This window comes from Sebastes umbrosus, chromosome 18 (assembly GCF_015220745.1).
Source record: "Sebastes umbrosus isolate fSebUmb1 chromosome 18, fSebUmb1.pri, whole genome shotgun sequence".
In the NCBI taxonomy this organism is placed as follows: Eukaryota; Metazoa; Chordata; class Actinopteri; order Perciformes; family Sebastidae; genus Sebastes; species Sebastes umbrosus.
The window spans coordinates 18070343-18089821 of NC_051286.1; the positions used below are offsets into that span (position 1 = coordinate 18070343).

A 19479-nucleotide genomic window follows, 5' to 3' on the forward strand; every position below is an offset into this window, starting at 1 on the left:
CAAAGAGGTGCTTTAGCTTCCTTACACAAAATAAAAGTATTTATATTATAAGGCAGGAAAAATGTTTCCAATATACATACAAAAAAAGAAATGCATCAAAAGCAATGATATATACAGGTGCCGTTAAACACTGCACATTTCAAGATATATATATATAATAGAATAATATAATCAATATATAATAATCAACCTTCAGTGTATACATACTACCTAGCCACACCATTAGCATGGTGGCTCAGTAGCAAGTCTAGATCAGTGTCATACAAGAGATTTATAACAGAAAATAAGCGGTAACACTTCATTTTACTGCAAATTTCATGGTAATAAGGTGATAATTAGCAGGTAACCTATTTGAAATTTCTTTGGAATTCCTGCCAAATTACCCCAATATTTATCGAACATTATTTTATTCTAAATGTTATTTAATAATTATATTACACTATTTCCCAATAGCTGGTAATTTACTTAATACATTTCCAGGAAAAGAATACAAAGTTGCTGTCTGCTGATAAATAGATAATTAGCAAATAAATATTTGAAATTTCTTTAAAAAAACTCCCTGAATCATTACATTACGTAGACAATAAGTCACACAATGGTGAGATTTGTGCCTGATCAGAAGTGTCTTCTATTAGTTTTGGTTTTCCACGTCCGATGAAGAGCAGCGCACAGCCGCTTCTCAAGCCTAAGTGCCCTATTTTAACGATTATATGTTATTTTAGCATTTAATTATTAAATAATGTTTATAATAAAGTAATTTTGGATCATTTCTGAGATAAATATTGGGCTAATTTGGCAGTAATTCCAAAGAAATTTCAAATAGGGTACTTGCTAATTATCACCTAATTACCATGAAATTTGCGGAACTGTAAAATGAAATGTTACCAAAAAAGCTGCTGTTAAAAATCTCATAGATCCCCATCTTAGTAGAGGTAACACCATCCCCTTTACAAGTCTGCATCTTCAGAGGCAAACCTGAAACTTTTGCTAAAAATAAATACAGTTTTTTTTCCTTTTTGACATGAAAGTACAAACAAGTTTATATAAACCAGGTATTTTTGACTCAAACTTGGGAATGACGGGTCTGATGTGAGACTGAGTCAGACAGTGATAAAGGTTTTGTACGTGTATTTTGTCTTTCCATGCTCTTGTAAAGTGCCCAGGTTGAGGGTGAGCCCCCGCTGTGTTGTCACAGGCTGGTGGCCTGCTGCTGTATCTGTGCGTGGTGACTCGGCTGAGGCATCTCGCAGTCTTTAGGTCCCTCCTCCACCCCCCGAGCGTACAGGAGGATGAGGGTGACGGTGGCGAAGGTGGCTGCATTTACAGGGAAGGCTCGCAGCAGCGTGGAGGTGAGGCCTCGCGTGAACACCATGTAGCCCTCTCTCCTGACGCTCTGCCGCACGCAGTCGGCGATGCCGCTGTACTGGTTGACTCCACCCACCCCGTCCGCCTGCCACCGCGATTTGATCACGTCCACGGGATAGGTGGAGAGCCAGGAGGCGATGCCGGCCATGCCCCCGGCGAACAGCAGCTTGGGGATCATGTAGCGGTCGTTGGGCTCACAGCCAATGCTGCGCGTCAGCACATCATAGGCCAGGAAATACACTCCGAAGCCAGGCGTCTCGCGGATGAATGTGGTGACCATGCCTCTGTTTACGCCCCGCAGGCCCTCCCGGTTGTAGATGCGTGCCAAGCAGTCCAGGGAATTCTTGTACAGCTTCCTGGAAGACTTCTTCTCCCCAGTGCCCTGCATTTGCATACGGGTTTTAGCCAGCTCCATGGGGCAGCAGATGACACACTGGATGGCGCCTGCTGCTGCACCAGCAAGGAACTGGTTCATAGGGGTGTCGTGGCCCAGCAGCCGCATGGTGTTTCCCTGAACACCAAATACTATAGCATTGATGAATGTAAGGCCCATCATAGGGGATCCGATGCCCTTGTATAAACCAAACATCTGTGGAGAGGATCAGAAGCGTCTCATTAGACAAGAAGATTTCACACATAACTAAAAATAAACAAAAACATTTAGGGTCTTACTTTAACTGTGTCAGCAACTTTAGATACAATACAAGACCAGCCTGTGCTTTGTGAGAACTAGCAGGTCAAAACATTGCTGCTAAAATCTAGGAAGCTTGCTCCTCCTAAAAGCAGAACAAGGTGTTATAGTGTAAAAGACACCATGTACTTCATCTTTTCAGCACAGACATTTTGTCTTCCTGGCTTCATGTAATAAAGGTGCCTGCAGTATATGTGAAAAATGTGAAACGCCTTGGGGCTACTTAAATAATGACCCTGGAAACAGGTGCTTCTTCAGTTTGCCTTGGCACAAAAACATGTTCTCCACCTAGCAGTGATCTGCTCCTGGTAGTTATTCAGTAACTATGAATAACAAATCCTGTGATGTAAAAATAGTTGACCTAATTGCATAAAATCATAATAATAAAAGAAAAAACAAATCCCAATGATAACACTAAAAGTAAAAAAAATAAAAATAGATTAATTGGGTCAACAGTGGAAAACAAAACTCTGAGCCCATTCAACAACTAGACTTATCCCCACTCAAAGTGTCCCACACGTTGGCCTCCCATGTTAAGGTGTCCCATTCAGTCTTAAGACCAAGAGTGACATAAGTCCGCTATCAGGTCTCTCTGACCTCACAGACTTTTAACTGAAGACCATGAACAGCCATGGTGGCCAGACCTTGCTAAAGATAGGTTCTGTTAAACATAACTGTTGCATAGGTGTCATCGTGAGCAGCAGGCTTCCAGCTTTACAGTCAACACATTCTCACTCCCAACCCGTCAAATACCGCCGCTTGGTCAGTGCCCTTCAGTATCGGAGACCGACTCACGGTTTACCCCTCTTGCGTTGCTTTTGGACGGACCAGGGACGGCGTGTCAGTATACGCTAGTTACATGCATAGTGTCCTTTCAAAATAAACTTCTGTTTTCACAGGAAGGTGGGTTTAGGCAAGACAAACCCTTTGGTAGGGTTAGGAAACGGGCGTGGCTGGCGTTAACTTCACGGACTAATGGCTCAAGTGACTACGATTCATGTGTCTGATGATACAAATGACTCAAGTGACTACCGACTCATGTGACTGACGACTCATGGGACTGACGATACCGTCGAGTCCCATGACTAACGACTGACGTGACAGAATAAGTAAACGTTACTTTTAGTTTTGTTTAGTTTCACACAGGACACAAACACCGGTCACCAAGTTGAAAGTCTTGTGTTTGTTTGACCCATTCACCACCCCTCCCGCCAACCCTGAGTGGATTCTAACGCTATTAATACTACGTCACTTGCTCAGAATACCAGCGAATACCGCCGTGGGTGGGTTTACATCGGAGTTAGTTGAAAGCCCGGTTCGTCACATACTGTCACTAAAGGGTGCTTCCGTACGTCGGTTTCAGATGCCGAGGGGCGCTGCCTAATCTGCGGTGAGAGCAGGCTGTTACAGCCCAGAAAGGTAGATGACACATAGCAACAAACCACCTGAAAAACACTTCAGGCTGGAACACCTTCACATGCTTCAGAGCCAAGCTAACCAAGCAAACACTGTACATAACATAACCTTGGTCACTTATCAGTAATATTACTGCATGCATATATTAACATTAGATTCGGATGGGAAATAAATCCACGTACCGACTCCTGCCGTACGATGGACTGGAAGCAGTGAAAGGTCCCACGGTACAGAGGCTTGTCAACACTCTGGACCTGTAGCCTCACCTGGAAAACAAGACACTCTTCAGTGATCAGTTAAACCAAACAGTTTCCCTTCTGATATACAATCCTAATCCGATCATAACAGAGCAAAGGGATTGAGAAATTTGAAATGAGCAATTCAGTTAGCTGAATGGTAATGGCAACTTGATGAAAAACATTGAACAGGAAACAGAAAAACATCTAAAAAATGTGCATTTAAACAGAGAATTACCTAAAAAGGCTTATGAAGTTGTTGAAACTCTGTAATAACATTGCGCCTTTAAAAAAAAAAAAACTTTTCCCACCTTAACTGTGTCAAATGGGTGTCCAACCAAGACTCCAGCAGCACCTGGAGACAAAGGAAACAGCTGTGAGTCATCATTACCTTTAGAGTTACTACACACGCCACTTTTTCTGAATCTGGACCCACTAACACATCATGCCTATTTAACCAGTTTTTGGCCTATTTCACCAGTCTTTGAAGGCCCCAACTATTGCTGCTGGCACTGTTGTGTAATTTTAGAGCATGCTGCCATCTCCTCCAGGGTAACACACACTGCCTTATCGAGCCCGAGCCAGCTCACTGGGCACCATCACCCTCTAAAACTCTCTTTAGGGTGCCTTTGAAAGTTACATAACCTAGGCTTGTGCAGCACATTCTTATGTTCTGATGCCAGTTTGGGCTTCTCACCTCACTCTATGGTGAAACCTGATAACAGTTCCTGGACAGACCGTAAACAACATTGAGCATTAGCACAGAAACGAAGGAAGTAGCTGCTACAATCCCAGATATGACAGCATTAGGTTTTTCAAGGCAATGTGATGATGTAAATTTGTCTACCCTAAGACATTCTGCCATACTTTTTGTGTTAGCTATGTCTTTAATATCTGTGGGTGTGTTGGATCATTGTGGGTAACGTTGTCAATCAATAAGTAAGACAGTATTTATTTGATTACGATATTATCAGTGAACAGTTTTCGGTAGATTTTCCAGAAAATGTACAATATCATGATATTGTACATTGATATTATCATTATCAATGTACAATATCATGATATATAAACAAAATATTGCAACATGAAGTTACTGGGGCTGTCAAAGTTAACGTGATAATAACGCATTAATGCAAATTCGTTTTAATGCCACTAATTTCTTAACCGCATTAACGCAATCAATCTTTTGGAGGTTTTAGTGAGCTCAGTTTTAAAGCTAGAGTGAATATACTGGCATCTTATTAAACTACAAAACCTAAGGAATCCATTGGTACCAATTGGTTATTTAGGAAGCTAAATAATGCTCCAAACTGTCATTATGATTATCTTATAATTTGAGCACATTTTTGTATGCTAAATGCAGTACCTGTGAGGGTTTCTGGACAATATTTGTCATTGTTTTGTGTTGTTAATTGATTTCCAATAATAAATATGTACATACATTTGCATAAAGCAAGCATATTTGCCCACTCCCATGTTGATAAGAGTGTTAAATACTCTCCCTTTAAGGTACATTTTGAACAGATAAAAAATGTGCAGTAAATTTGCAATTAATTGATTGACAACCTGAGAAATGACACATACCTCATAGAGGATTGTGTGGATTATCTTCCACTCCAAGAGGTTAATAACATCCAATCTAAATGTTCAAAACATCTAATGCTGCAACTAGCAAGTATTTTCATTCCTGACTGATCTAATGAGAATTATTTTTCTATTAATCATTTAGTCAATAAAATAAACTGTGACAAATGCCTATCACAGGTTGGCAAACAAATACTTTTGTCATTTTTTATGTTTTGAATTTATTGTTTTCTTTTAACAAAAAAAAAATATTCCAGATGTCAAGGAAATAATTACACAGTTTTAAGGTTGAAAAAAATAATGATAATAGTCCTAATAATATGAATAAAGAAGTTGTTGACAATAAATAGACCTGAGGTTATTGGCCCGTCTGTGTCACCACAGTAAACAAACCCCGGCAAGCTTATCCGTCATAAGCGCCTGCTTTGTCACCTGACCCATTTGTAAAAAGAGCCAATCAGGAGGAGTCCCAGCTGTAAGCTAGGGAAAGAACACAAGCAGGCGTGTGTTTGACACAATGACTAGCGGTCATTGACCTCAATGCAATGGTATGATCCAAGTACAAGGAAAACAAACACACGAGGGTGTTGCATCATAGTTGTTATAACAATTCTCGTCAGTGTGTCACCACCAAAAGTGATGCCACTTCATTTTAACCTTGTTTCGAGCTGAGCAACCAGCTTCCCATTTGACTGTAGATGGTTCTCTGAATTCTACCACTCTGTGAGAGGGTGGGAAACCACTGTTAAGAAAGGAAAGCATGAGATTGGTCTGTGAAGGGGTGTGTACTGATTCGTGTCATCTGCGTATGGTGTTTGCGGCCACCCTTGCTTGAAAGCTCGGGTTGCACTTGTGTAGTGTTTGCATGCTTTCAGTTCTCAACAGGGTGACACCAGGGAGAAATGCAGAAGGTTGGAGCACCCTTGGGTACCCTAGCAAGCATGTACAAATGTATTTCCAATGTAGACCTTGTAATATGCTGTAAATTGGACATACCAGAGAACTTACATTCTGTATTTGAAAGTTAGCATATTTTTTGTTTTTGTTTATGCGGAGGCACAAACATTGGCTCACATTTATTTATAAGTCCATTCTTGGTATACTCCTCTCCCATCTGTGCACTCTCATATCGCATAACACTGGCAGCTATAGCCTACGCTCGTCTGACCTGTACTTATTATCTGTACCTAAGGTCCGCACAGAACTAGGTAAGATGGCCTTTAGCTATTCTGCTCCCTTTTCCTGGAATACACTGCAAGCTAAGTTGAAACTGGGAAATCTGATTACTTTTGATGAATTTAAAACATTAATGAAAGGCCTAGAAGCAGAGTCAATCAGGAGCTGTCTGTGTTTCTGAATATTTTCACTTTAATGTTGGCTTCAAACACTTGATTTTAATAGTGTTTTGTATGATATTATGCTATGTATTTATTTTGCAGTTGTTTTATGTTGTGGCGTCTGAAACTTTAATGTATGTTTAAATGCTGCTGTCTTGGCCAGGTCTCTCTTGCAAAAAGAGATTCTTAATCTCAATGAGTACTAACTGGTTAAATAAAGGTTAAATAAAATAAAATAAAAATAAAATATTTAACCTAACCTTCTGCATTACTTTTTTTTAGCAATCACAAAAACTACTGTAGGGAAAATAACATCTTATAATAGTGAATTTTACATTAAAGTTTACTACTTGACACTGCAGCTAACACAGAATAAGCCTCTCAAAACTTTACACTCCCTCAAAGTCAAAGTCTGCCACCAGGTCAAAGGCAATCAGTGGCAATCATTTGTTGTAGGTGTGCCGACCTGCGGTGGAATTTGGAAAATGCACTTATAATCTTGTGATAGAGTTGCATCACATTTAGAAAGCATGGTTTATGGTTTGCTAGTGTTATAAGAGAAACAAAGGGGGCATTTCACAGCACATTTGCCCACTCCCATGTTGATAAGAGTATTAAATACTCTCCCTTTAAGGTACATTTTGAACAGATAAAAAATGTGCAATAAATTTGCAATTAATTGATTGACAACCCTACAAATGACACATACCTCATAGAGGATTGTGTGGATTATCTTCCACTCCAAGAGGTTAATAACATCCAATCTAAAATGTTCAAAACATCTAATGCTGCAACTAGCAAGCATTTTCATTTACTGACTGATCTAGTGAGCATTATTTTTTTATTAATCATTTAGTCAATAAAAGGAACTGTGACAAATGCCTATCACAAGTTGGCAAACAAATAGTTTTGTCATTTTTTATGTTTTTAATTTTATTGTTGTTTTTTTATCAAAAACAATATTCCAGATGTCAATGAAATAATTATTACACGGTTTTAAGGTTGAAAAACATAATGATAATAGTCCTAGTCAAAGTCTGCCACCAGGTCAAAGGCAATCAGCATGTACTGTATTTACAGCACGTGTTGTAGTGTAGGTGTGCCGACCTGCAGGTGGAATTTGGAAAATGCAACCTGTAATCTTGTGATAGAGTTGCATCACATTTAGGAAGCATGGGGTTTGTGGTTTGCTACTGTTATATATAAGAGGAACAAAGGGACATTTCACCATAGCTAGGTCACACTATAATGGCTCCCTGTCTCTCAAGAATTGATTTCAAAATACTCCTGCTGGTTTACAAAGCACTAAATGGTTCAGGGCCAAAATACATGTCTGATCTTCTGCTATGTTATGAACCTCCAGACCTCTCAGATTCATCTGGATCAGGTCTGCTTAGTGTCCCCAGAGTCAGAACTAAACATGCAAAAGTTCAGTTTTTATGCACCAAATATCTGGAACAAGCTCCCAGAAACCTGCAGGACAACTCTGAGTTCTTTTAAATCAAAGCTTAAAACTTTCCTGTTTGCTTCTGCTGCCTTTTATTAAACCAGATAATGATCTTATACTGCACTAGAGCTTTTACTCTTGTGTGTTATTATTCTATTTTAGCTTCAATCCTAGCTTTTATTTTTAGCTTATTTTTATTTTCTAATCTTTAATGTTTTTATAGCTGTTTTAATTATGTCTTAATGTTCTTTTGCACTTTGTTGCAATGTTCTTGAATGTTTATGTAAAGCACTTTGAATTGTTGCTGAAATGTGCTCTACAAATAAAGCTGCCTTTCCTTTACTGTCTTTTGATTGTTTTTATTATCCTTTTAATTTTTTTTTTCTTTTAACTTATACTTCTATCTTATGCACTGTGTGCTCTTTTATCTTGCTTTTCTATATGTAAAGCACTTTTAATTGCCTTTGTGTATGACATGTGCTACATAAATAAAGCTGCCTTGCCTTTTGCCTCAAATCAAGGTGTCAATTTCTGGACTCATCTAACACATTACAAGATAAAATGCCTAAACACAAGTACAGCTGACAGACTTACCTCCTATGCATCCTGCAAGGAAGTCCATCTCCTCTCTTTCAACGTCACCTAGCTGCTGAAGGACTAAATGTGATGTTAAGTTAGATAACTGACACTTCTAGTTAGCGTCTATGTTAGCTAGCACTGCTAGCTCCAAATCCACCTCTTAGACCTGGCAATTGTATTGTTTTAATGTAGCTTGTTGTCAATTTATCCCTAACAAAACTCTCCTGGTTGACCTACACGACCTCAGTGTGTCGTTACAAGTCAATGCGGACACCTTCTCTTCGCTGTCTGTGTGATTCAAGGAGGTTTATTCTGTAGCACGCAAAGCTAAGCGACACAGGAAGTAGAACTAGTAGTTAGGGGGCGGGACTTACCGGGGGGAGTTTTTTATCCAATCAGAGTGAAGAGATGACGCCGACACCCCGCTACGTCAGACGTAATCCTCGTCATTCATTGGCTGCGGTGCCGCAAAGGGGCTTCCCAGTGTTATGAAATGCGTCACACAAAGTGCCGTGTGATGTGTGTTGCTTTTGAATGAACTGTCTGTCCATGAAGTCTCGTGTCAGGTTTTTTTTTTTTTTTTTTTTCATACTTTATTTCGAAAGTTCAATACAGTAGTGAGTAGTAGTTCAGATTTATCATTACAAATAAAATCAGCAAAAATGTTTTAAAGTATAAAAAAAGATAATAATAAAAATAATAATAATAATAAGTTCAATACAGTGGTTACTTAAAAAAATCAGCAAAAATATTTTATAGTATAAAAATAAAAAAGATAATATTGATAATAATAATAATAATAATAATTATAATCATAAGTTCAATACAGTAGTTACACAAAAAATCAGCAAAAATATTTTATAGTATAAAAATAAAAAAGATAATATTAATAATAATAATAATAATAATAATTATAATCATAAGTTCAATACAGTAGTTACACAAAAAATCAGCAAAAATATTTCACAGTATAGAAATTAAAAAATATAATAATAATAATAATAATAATAATAATAATAATAATAATAATAATAAATTCAATACAGTAGTTACACAAAAAAAATCAGTCAATCAATTTTGAGTTTTAAGGTTTCAAAATCTTTAAAAGAATAAAAGGGGGTATTCTTTTAAGCCATAACATTTTAAGGAAAGTGTTGTGAGGGTTTGCTTTTGAATGAACTGTCCATGAAGTCTCGTGTCATTTTTTTTTTTTCCATACTTTATTTCGGAAGTTCAATACAGTAGTTACATAAACATGTTCAGATTTTTCATTACAAAAAAATCAGCAAAAATATTTTTACCGTATAAAAATAAAAAAAGACAATAATAATAATAATAATAAATCAGTTGATGAGGGCAATTCATAATTTACAAAATTGACTTTTGTGTTCGATAAGTTTATGAACCACTTTTGTTATTATTATTCAAAAATGTGCAACTTCAAGAAATTACATTTTATCTGTCAATAAGCTTAAAAAGTTCCGCTGAAAAAGGTTTTGAAAAGCGACGTTTTCATTTCATTTCATTCATTTCAAAATGTATTTCGAACATGTAAAATACAAAAAAAATAAAATAAAAAATAAAGAAAAAGAATGATCATACCAACAAGTGGACAGTCAGAAACAAGTAGTATTTACATACAATTAAAAAGCATAAGAAAAATAAATTGTCAAACTCTTGATGCCTTGAGTTACATGTTTTTATGTATAAAGTCTGCTTTGAAATAATTAGAATCTAAATTTTTGTCTTTCATGTAGTTTGTGTTGTTTAAACACAATTTTGTCTACTCAAACCACTCATTTAGATCCAATACATCCTTCGGCTATCTTCGGGTAAAGTCGGGACCAGTCGACGCTGTTCGGCTAGTAGCGAGTCACGCCTCTGTTACGTCATCACAGCAACACACTCAAGGTTACTGCTGGTTATGCAGCAGCACATGCGAGAGGAAGAATGGGCTCACATTTAAAAAGGATCTGGCGGTCAGTCACCATCTGACAGGATGCATATCGCTGACTTTGTGTCTGGATCAGTTGCAGGTAACAGCTAAAGCTACTAGTTTCAGCATTAGTTGCTGTCTGTTTGCTAAATGTCTAGCTACTGTATTAGCATGGTACAATAAACATCTACTATGACAGCATGTGCAAAGATTATGTATGTACGGTATGTCTCTTGTAATATGGGTTTTGCTTGTCCTCTTATACATGGTATATCTGCAAAGTTAGTTTGCAAATTTTAACCTGACGAATTTAAATATAATAGTAGTAGAACTAATCTGACATATCAGAACTGCCATATGCTTGTGATTCATTTAATGTCCTTTCACTGATATAACAAAAATAAAAGTTACACATTACTCAAAATCATGGCTTAAAATTGGTTATTTTGTCCAGTCAAAGCATTCATTTTTAAAGATGTAAAACAAATTATAATAATAATAATTATAATAATAATAATAATAATAATAATAATAATAATAAACTTTATTTGTATAGCACCTTTCCAAACACAGTTACAAAGTGCTTTACATAAGTTAAAATAGTGCAAACATCAAGATAAAAACAATACAGAATAAAAACATAAAAACATAGGCCAAAATAAAATGTTGAACTTGAGACTTTTGTACAAAAAATCAACAATAATGAAATTTAAAACAAGGGATTGCTATGAAAAAGGCCTTCCTGTAAGGGTGATTTAAAAGAAGAACCAGAGTTTACTACCCTGAGTTCCACAGTTGTGGGGCTCTAACAGAGAATGCCCGGTCTCCCTTTGTAACAAGATGGGCTGTGGTGACAGTGAGGAGGGTCCTACCTGAGATAAGCAACCAATCATCACGTTGGACCTTCCTGTCAGCTGCACATCATTAAAAAGGATTGCAGTTCAAGCTTAAATAGCCTTGAGCATTGCTGTGTTTCTGTTGTATCCTTGATGCTCTCTTTCCTCTGCAAACACACAGGGGCATGTGGAGTTGCAGTGGGCTACCCTCTGGACACTGTGAAGGTACACCAAGTGGCATGTATCTGAAACATTATGTCAAGATGTAACAAATGGATGCCATTTTTTTTTTTACATCATATTCTTTATTTATTTTCTAGGTCCGGATCCAAACCCAGAAACAGTTCACTGGGATATGGCAGTGTGCGGCGGAGACATTTTCAAAAGAAGGGGTAAGTAAGTGGAGCCGGTGTAGACTACATGGTGCCACGTTTTTTTTAGTGTGCCTGCTATAAAATGTTCTCAAATGATTGTTGCGAGTTGTTGTAAGGCAAAAGCAACATTGGGTGGGTAGAAAGCATTGTGTCAAGTCAAGAAACAGAGGCTGCCACCAAAAACAACAATGTGAGAAGAGCAGGTGTGTGTGTGGGTCAGCTGAACAATCTCTGAACCAACTTAATCACACACAATCCAGGGTTAGAATAACATAGGAAATGGAGCCAATATCTGGTAAATGTGTCACTGTTGTTCAGATAAGTGTCAAAAGTGTAACAGCATGTGAACTACACATTTACAACAACTTTCATAGACGAACATTATTCAGGGTATCTGCACATCATCACAGTGGATTTGGACTTCGGTGCTAATTAGCCTGCATTAAAATGTAAAGATTAGGACTGCAACTAATGATTATTTTCATATTCAGTTAATCTGTCGATTATTTTCTCCATTAATCGATTAGTTGTGTGATCTATAAAATGTCAGAAAATGGTGAAAACTGTCCATCAGTGTTTCCCAAAGCCCAAGATGACGTCCTCAAATGTTTTCTTTTGTCCACAACTCAAAGATATTCAGTTTACTGTCGAAGAGGAGTACAGAAACCAGAAAATATTCACATTTAAGAAGGTGGAATCAGAGCATCTTTTCTTTCAAAATGACTCAAATCGATTAATCTGTTATCAAAATATTTGGTGATTAATTCTATTTCTGAAAATAAATGTGATAGATGAAGAGTGGGGCGCTTTGTTCGCTACCTCTCTGTGCTGTATCATTTGTTTTTTCTCATTTGCTTCATCAGGTGCATGGCTTCTTCAAAGGCATGTCCCTACCCGTCACTACGATCTCCATGACTTCCTCAGTGGTGTTCGGTACGTACAGGAACTGCCTGCAATGTCTGAGTCAGGCGCGAGGAGCTGGTTCTGGTCCAAACACCAAACTAGAAATCTTCCTGTCTGGTATGGCGGGAGGTATCGCTCAGGTAACGGAAACAAATCCTTTGAAAAAATTGTTGAATCATGTGCCTGAATAATGTGTTTCATTTGACCTGCAATTTAGACTGTAAGATTCATGTTTCTTTATTCATCATAATACACAACAATTACAGCAAGCAGTCGTTGGCAATGAAAATCTTGGGTTTCAGGTACCCTTCAACAATGCTCATTAAAAATACATATTCTGTATATAAGGAAAATGACACATGTTAAAGCAAAATGAGAATCAAAGACGTAAAATAGTGCAAGTTAAAATATAGGGCGTAAATATTAACATTCACAAGCATAAAATAAGAAATGTAAATATAAGTAATGTAGGGCTGTCCCGTATACCTTTTTTTTGGCTTCGAAGCTTTGGTGAGAAATATTTAAAGGTATTCGAAGCTTCGGGGCATGGCGCAGCGCATATGTGGGATTTTTCCTTATTTAATGGGCTATTTTTGTATTTATACATTATTATTACATGCTTATATGTAAAAACGAAGCATTCGAATACTGATTCGGAGATCGATTTCCATGGCAATGGTCGAAGCTACAAAGCATTTGGGTCAGCCCTAATATATAAACTGGAAAAACAAAGTTTGGAAACTTGTGTTTGGTGGATTATTTCTCTGTTGTTACAATGCTAATTGGCATTGTATTTTAAATCGTTGGAAAGCCTGTTTATTTACCTTCACAATGATGTCCAACTTGTAAGGATCATGCATTTGTGGGATGAGCAGCACAGCTGATTATGTGGGTAGCGCCCAAGAAAAATTTGCAAAAATACTCCGTCAATGGTAAACAGTGTATTCTCCTGTTGGTGTTGACTCTTGTTTTGAGTTGTTTGGTGGATTGGATGAATGAACTCTCTATCAGTAACAAGGAACAAACAAGACATATTGGCTATTTTACACTTTATTAATTTAATCCACCGTCAGGAGCCTCAGTAGCGGTGGAAGATCCATACGCAGCCACAACAGCCTGGCACCTCCTCCTCATGCAGGTCACCAACCTGGTCACACATTGCTGTGGGATGGCATTCCATTCCTCAACCAGGATTCGTTGCAGGTCAGCCAGCGTGTTTGTGTTGGTCACTCTAACACGTACAGCACGCCCAAGCTGATCCTACAAGTGTTGAATGGGTTGAGGTCTGGACTCTTGGCAGGCTGTTCCATTCTCTCACTCCCACATTGTGGAGGTAGTCTGTGATAACCCTGGCTCTGTGGGGGTGAGCGTTGTCATCTTGGAGGATGAAGTTAGGTGCCAGATTGTGGAGATATGGGATCGCCACTGGCTGCAGAATCTCATCCCGATATCTCCCTGCATTGAGATGGCCTTCAATGATGACATGCCTTGTTTTGCCAGTGAGGGAGATGCCGCCCCACACCATGACACCGCCCCCACCAAAAGCTGTTACTCCATCAGTGCAACAATCAGCATAGCGTTCTCCGCGTCGTCTCCATACTTTGACCCTGCCATCCAACTTTGGCAGACAGAACCTGGACTCATCACTGAACATGACATTCCCCCACATGTTCAGGTTCCATTGTCTGTGTTGTCGACACCAGCGCAAACGGGCCTGATGGTGAAGGGCAGTCATTGCAGGCTTCCTGGTAGCCTTATGAGAATACACTGTTTAACATTGGCAGAGCATTTTGGCAAATTTTTCTTGGGCGCTACCCACATAATCAGCTGTGCTGCTCATCCCACAAATACATGATCCTTACAAGTTGGACATCATTGCGAAGGTAAATTAAACAGGCTTTCTAACGATGTAAAATACAATGCCAATTAGCATTGTAACAACAGAGAAATAATCCACCAAACACAAGTTTCCGAACTTTGTTTTTCCAGTATGTATATAAATATATTTGTGGAAGGCAGTATTTCAAATAGATAAGCTGATATATATACAGAGGCGTAAACAGTTTGCAAAATAGTAAGTAAAATAGAGTATGTAGAGTATATAGAGCTGAGGTGACAGGTGACAGTATATTGGTAAAGAAGTAATGGCAGCGGTGTAAAGGGTAATACATAGTTTACATCCATGTGTATATTTGGCACCTAAAACACACCAAAAAGTACATTTTCTATCATATCCCCAGATGTGTATAACCTTGCAGATAGTTAGGTTTTGAGATATCCACTTCTGAGACTCTCCTTATCTGCCTCCAACAGACGTCAGTGATGTCTCCAGGTGACATAGTGAAAGTGCGTCTGCAGTGTCAGACGGAGTCCATGCGCGGAGGAACCAACGTGCTCAAACCCAGGTACCGCGGTCCAGTTCACTGTCTGCTGAGCATCATCAAAGAGGACGGCTTCATGGGGCTCTACAGGGGAGCGTTCCCGCTCATGCTGAGAGACGGGCCGTCGTTCGCCACGTACTTCCTGACTTACGCGACCATCTGTGAATGGCTGACAGAAAGCGGCAAGCAAAGACCAAGTGAGTGACGTCAACGCTGCATTATATCTTTCAAGAAAAGGCTCTTCTTGCGTGCTGATCTGTATCAGCACTGTAAAATTGTCTTTATACGTGTCTTCATATTTTCAGTTACAGCCCAAGTTTTGACGTTTTAATCTAATAAACGTGTGACGTCATACCTTATTATTGCAATATTCAATTACAGCTCTTCTTGTTTGCTTGTCAGCCTCAGTCGTCGTTTTGTATTACGGGAAATCTAAATTGAAAGTGCTGCGTAAGCTGTAAACAAGCTCATATCCTTGAGGTTGGCCAAGAGGAACACAACCAAGGCCAACAAGCATTTAAATGCCAAAACTCTTCCTAGTCCATGAGCCTGACCCCCAAATTTTAGAGGGACCATGACTCATAGTGATTTTTTTTAAAGGTCTATTTCCCTAGTATTGGAAAATGTATGATAGCATTGCAGCAATAGTAGCTCTCTTTGTGCTATCACTTCTTTTTCCTTCTTTTTTCATCATCGAGACAGTATAAAAGAGGGTAACCTACACACAATATCATGAAGCCATATATCATTGTAAAGCTTAGACTATAATCTATCGAGCAGTCACATTGTCATGACACTGAGGACAACATAATTTGACCTTTGACCTCTAACGCTGCAATAAGGCAAATTCGGAATGCTTCTGCAAATGTCCTTATAACTAACTTCATGTATATCTGTTGTGTCCATGGATAGTTCCACCATTAAGAGCACAAAAATAGCTTTAAAAGGATATATTACATGAATAACAACAATAAAAACATTTCTTATCAGAATAAACGTAACTTTGTGCAGTTTGTATCTGATAGAATATTCAGAACTTTGCATTGGATTCTGTTATTGGGGCAGTTTGTAAATGGCTTTCTAAGCAGCAGAAACAAAATAATAAAAAAAACTTTCTTAAGAAATTAATTCTCTACCAGGTTTATTATTATTTTATATTTTCCCACCCTTAATCCATTGTCTATATATACATGTTTCAGCCCGTGTTCAGTAGCAACGGGTTATAGTCCAGGTGATATGTGAAGATGATGTTCACGTTTTCGTAAAAGCATGAAACTTGTACACTTTGCGGCCCTTTATGTTACAAATTCCTTGAAGATTTAAAAAGACAATTAAAAAAATTCCCTTTTTAACGTCTTTTTATTTCCTCCAGGTTTGGGTGGTGTGATGCTGGCCGGTGGGTTAGCAGGGATGATAGGCTGGACTTTAGGGACACCCATGGACGTGATCAAAGCCCGTCTGCAGATGGACGGTGGGCGGAAGACGAAGCGATACAAGGGTTTCTTTCACTGCATCACCGAGACGGCGAGGACTGAGGGAGCCGGGGTGTTCTTCAGGAGCTTAGGCATCAACTGGCTTCGCGCATTCCCCGTCAACATGGTGGTGTTTGTTACATACGAGGTCCTCACCGGTTTCCTCCGAGCCGGACCGGACGGTGTCGAACCCGCCTCGTTTAAGGCTTGAATAGTATTGACTGAATCCATTCTCACTGCCTCTTCATGTTCTGTTGGAGTTTGTTCGTTTGTGTTTAATGCTGATGATAGTTTTTACATAACAGCTAAGACATTTGGCAAGAAAAATGTCTGGTGCATTGCAATATTTTAATGGAATGATTGCTTCTACAGCTGTTAGTTACATGTATATTACTCAGTTAGGTAGGGTAATGTATCCTAATATGCTCAGGGAGTAATTTATCAGTAACAGGCAGTGTTGGTATCATAGATTGGACCACATCCGACCACTAGATGGCCTCCCTGGCCAGCTTGTTTCCGTTTTTTGCTATATGTTTATGAGAAGAGAACAGTCTGTATTTTCCACCAGAAGAGCAGCGCATTAAGAAACCTCAGTAGTTTTTAGAGTGTTAAAACATATACTTAACTGTATTCAAGGGCATTTAAGGGCTTGAGTTTAGTATTTATGAATGAGCTGCAGCACGCACAATTTACAGTACGATACCCGTCCAGTCCCTCGCTGCTTGTATGCATATTATATCATCCATGACTCATTTGCAGCTCAGTAGCAGAATGGATGGGCAATCTAAATAAAACATAATATGTTAATATTTTAAACCTTGGATGAACTGGATTTACAAAAGAATTATTCTAATAATAATAAACACTAGGCTCAGGATAATCAGTAAATGTTTGTATATCACTTGTTACACACTACAAAAGTGACTGATGTTACGATCAACTTTGAAATCCTCAAAGCAAATTGTCTGTTATCAGAAGATTAAGCACATCTGAAATGGCATTTGTTTCATTCCGTCTTTCTCTTACCCATATTATAAAATGCATTTTACTGCTACGTGTAGGTATTTTTTTAAGGGCGTAGGTTTGGTCTCAGAGCTGGGGACGCAGTGAAATCAGGGTTCCTCTACTAGAGGAAAAATGTGAATTATATTTTGGGTAATTTATTTGTACGATTGTCATGGAAATGCTTATTGTGCCTTTCATAATAAAGGTAGTTCAACAAAATAATTACTCTGTTTTTATTTCTGCAGGAACACTACTAATCCAACACATGTAGTTTCACTAATATAGATCTAAAGCTTAACACAAAAGCGAGGAAAGATACAGTAAATTATGTAATGTAAGCAAGCAGACACTGGAATAATTACTCATTGAACATTCATTATTGTATCAAGAGCATTCTCCTTTATGTCCTTAGCCTTGACTTATAGTAGTATATACAACATCGTTGTGTGATTATATTATAAATACACCTGTAAATGGAAATTAATGCAGGAGATGGGAAGTAAGCATGTTTTGTTTGTAAAATCAGGTAACTACAGCAGTAAAATAAATGTAGTTAATAAAAAGGATAATATTACCATCTGAGATGTAGTACAGTAGAAGCATAAAATGGAAATACTCAAGTAAAGTACAAGTACCTCATAATTGTAAAGTGCAGTACTTGAGTAAATGTATTTTCCACCACTGTGTAACAAGATATCAATCATAATGATGAAGTGCCAGTTGAGGGTACATGGGACACACAGATATACACACACAATTATAAAGTATTTAAGTGAACAGACATAAATACTGTAGATACATATGAACAACATACATACTTAAATACACACAAAACAATTAACTTCTTCACAACAAGGCCCCCCTAACAGCCTGTTTCCAGGTGAAGTGTGTCCTGTATGATTGTACAGATTAAATGTTGCTGTGTGCTCTGTGCTGATCTGTTCTGTGGGGTTGTACCACCATCTAGTGTCCGAGTAGGACACCAACATGGTAATGTCATCCACACCTACATTACCAAATTGCACAGGCTTTGCTCCAGCTGAGACCTTCTGTGTGTTCCAATACCCATACCACCCCACTATTTAGTATGCCAAAAAAATACTTAGTATGTCCCAATTAGGGCTGTCAGTTAATTGCACATTTTTCATCTTTTCAAAATGTATCTTAAAGGGAGATTGTCAAGTATTTAACACTTTTATCAACATTGGAGTGGACAAATATGCTTGTTTTATGCAAATATATGTATATATTTATTACTGGAGATCAATTAACAACACAATGCAATGACAAATATTGTCCAGAAACCCTCACAGGTACTGCATTTAGCATAAAAAATATGCTCAAATCATAACATGGCAAACTGAAGCCCAACAGACAACAACAGCTGTCAGTGTGTCAGTGTGCTGACTTGACTATGACTTGCTCCAAACTGCATGTAATTATCATAAAGTGTGCATGTCTGTAAAGGGGAGACTCGTGGGTACCCATAGAACCCATTTTCATTCACATATCTTGAGGTCAGAGGTCAAGGGACCCCTTTGAAAATGGCCAAAATTTAGCGTGAAGTGTGGAGCGTCATTTAGCCTCCTTGTAAAATGAGGCTAAATGACGCCAAAAAGTATGAAAGTATGCCAAAAATACCAGGATGTTCTACTACATCTGGTCGCATTTTGCAGTATAGAAGCCAGCATGCTTTTCTGGCTATTCTGGTAGTTTGTCCCAATTGAATACATACTAGATGCAACAGTATGCACTTAGTAAGGGCAGCTGCAGTACATAACAAAAATAAAAAAGTATGCGATTTATTTGGAACGTAGACCATGTTCCTGTAGGCTGCCATTTAAAATATATCCAATTATATTGAACTCTAATGTATGCAATATAATGTAATTGTATTCTACTTTGATTTGTTTTGCA

The 19479-nt window shown here is 38.2% G+C and overlaps 2 protein-coding genes across 2 annotated transcripts; one reads left to right on the forward strand and one right to left on the reverse strand.

The window, feature by feature from the left end:
- Nucleotides 1-641: 641 nt before the first annotated feature.
- On the reverse strand, nucleotides 642-9018 carry slc25a29 (solute carrier family 25 member 29). Its single transcript, XM_037750911.1, has 4 exons — nucleotides 8671-9018; nucleotides 4020-4063; nucleotides 3655-3738; nucleotides 642-1954 (listed from the first exon to the last, which is right to left on the reverse strand). The coding sequence occupies exons 1-4, from the start codon at nucleotides 8696-8698 to the stop codon at nucleotides 1190-1192; spliced, it is 921 nt and encodes a 306-aa protein (XP_037606839.1). The 5' UTR covers nucleotides 8699-9018; the 3' UTR covers nucleotides 642-1189.
- A 1499-nt stretch (nucleotides 9019-10517) lies between these two features.
- Nucleotides 10518-17784, forward strand: slc25a47a (solute carrier family 25 member 47a). Its single transcript, XM_037751566.1, has 6 exons — nucleotides 10518-10691; nucleotides 11609-11652; nucleotides 11748-11819; nucleotides 12665-12844; nucleotides 15018-15282; nucleotides 16458-17784. Exons 1-6 carry the CDS (start codon nucleotides 10655-10657, stop codon nucleotides 16766-16768), a joined length of 909 nt encoding a protein of 302 aa, XP_037607494.1. The 5' UTR covers nucleotides 10518-10654; the 3' UTR covers nucleotides 16769-17784.
- Nucleotides 17785-19479: the final 1695 nt, after the last annotated feature.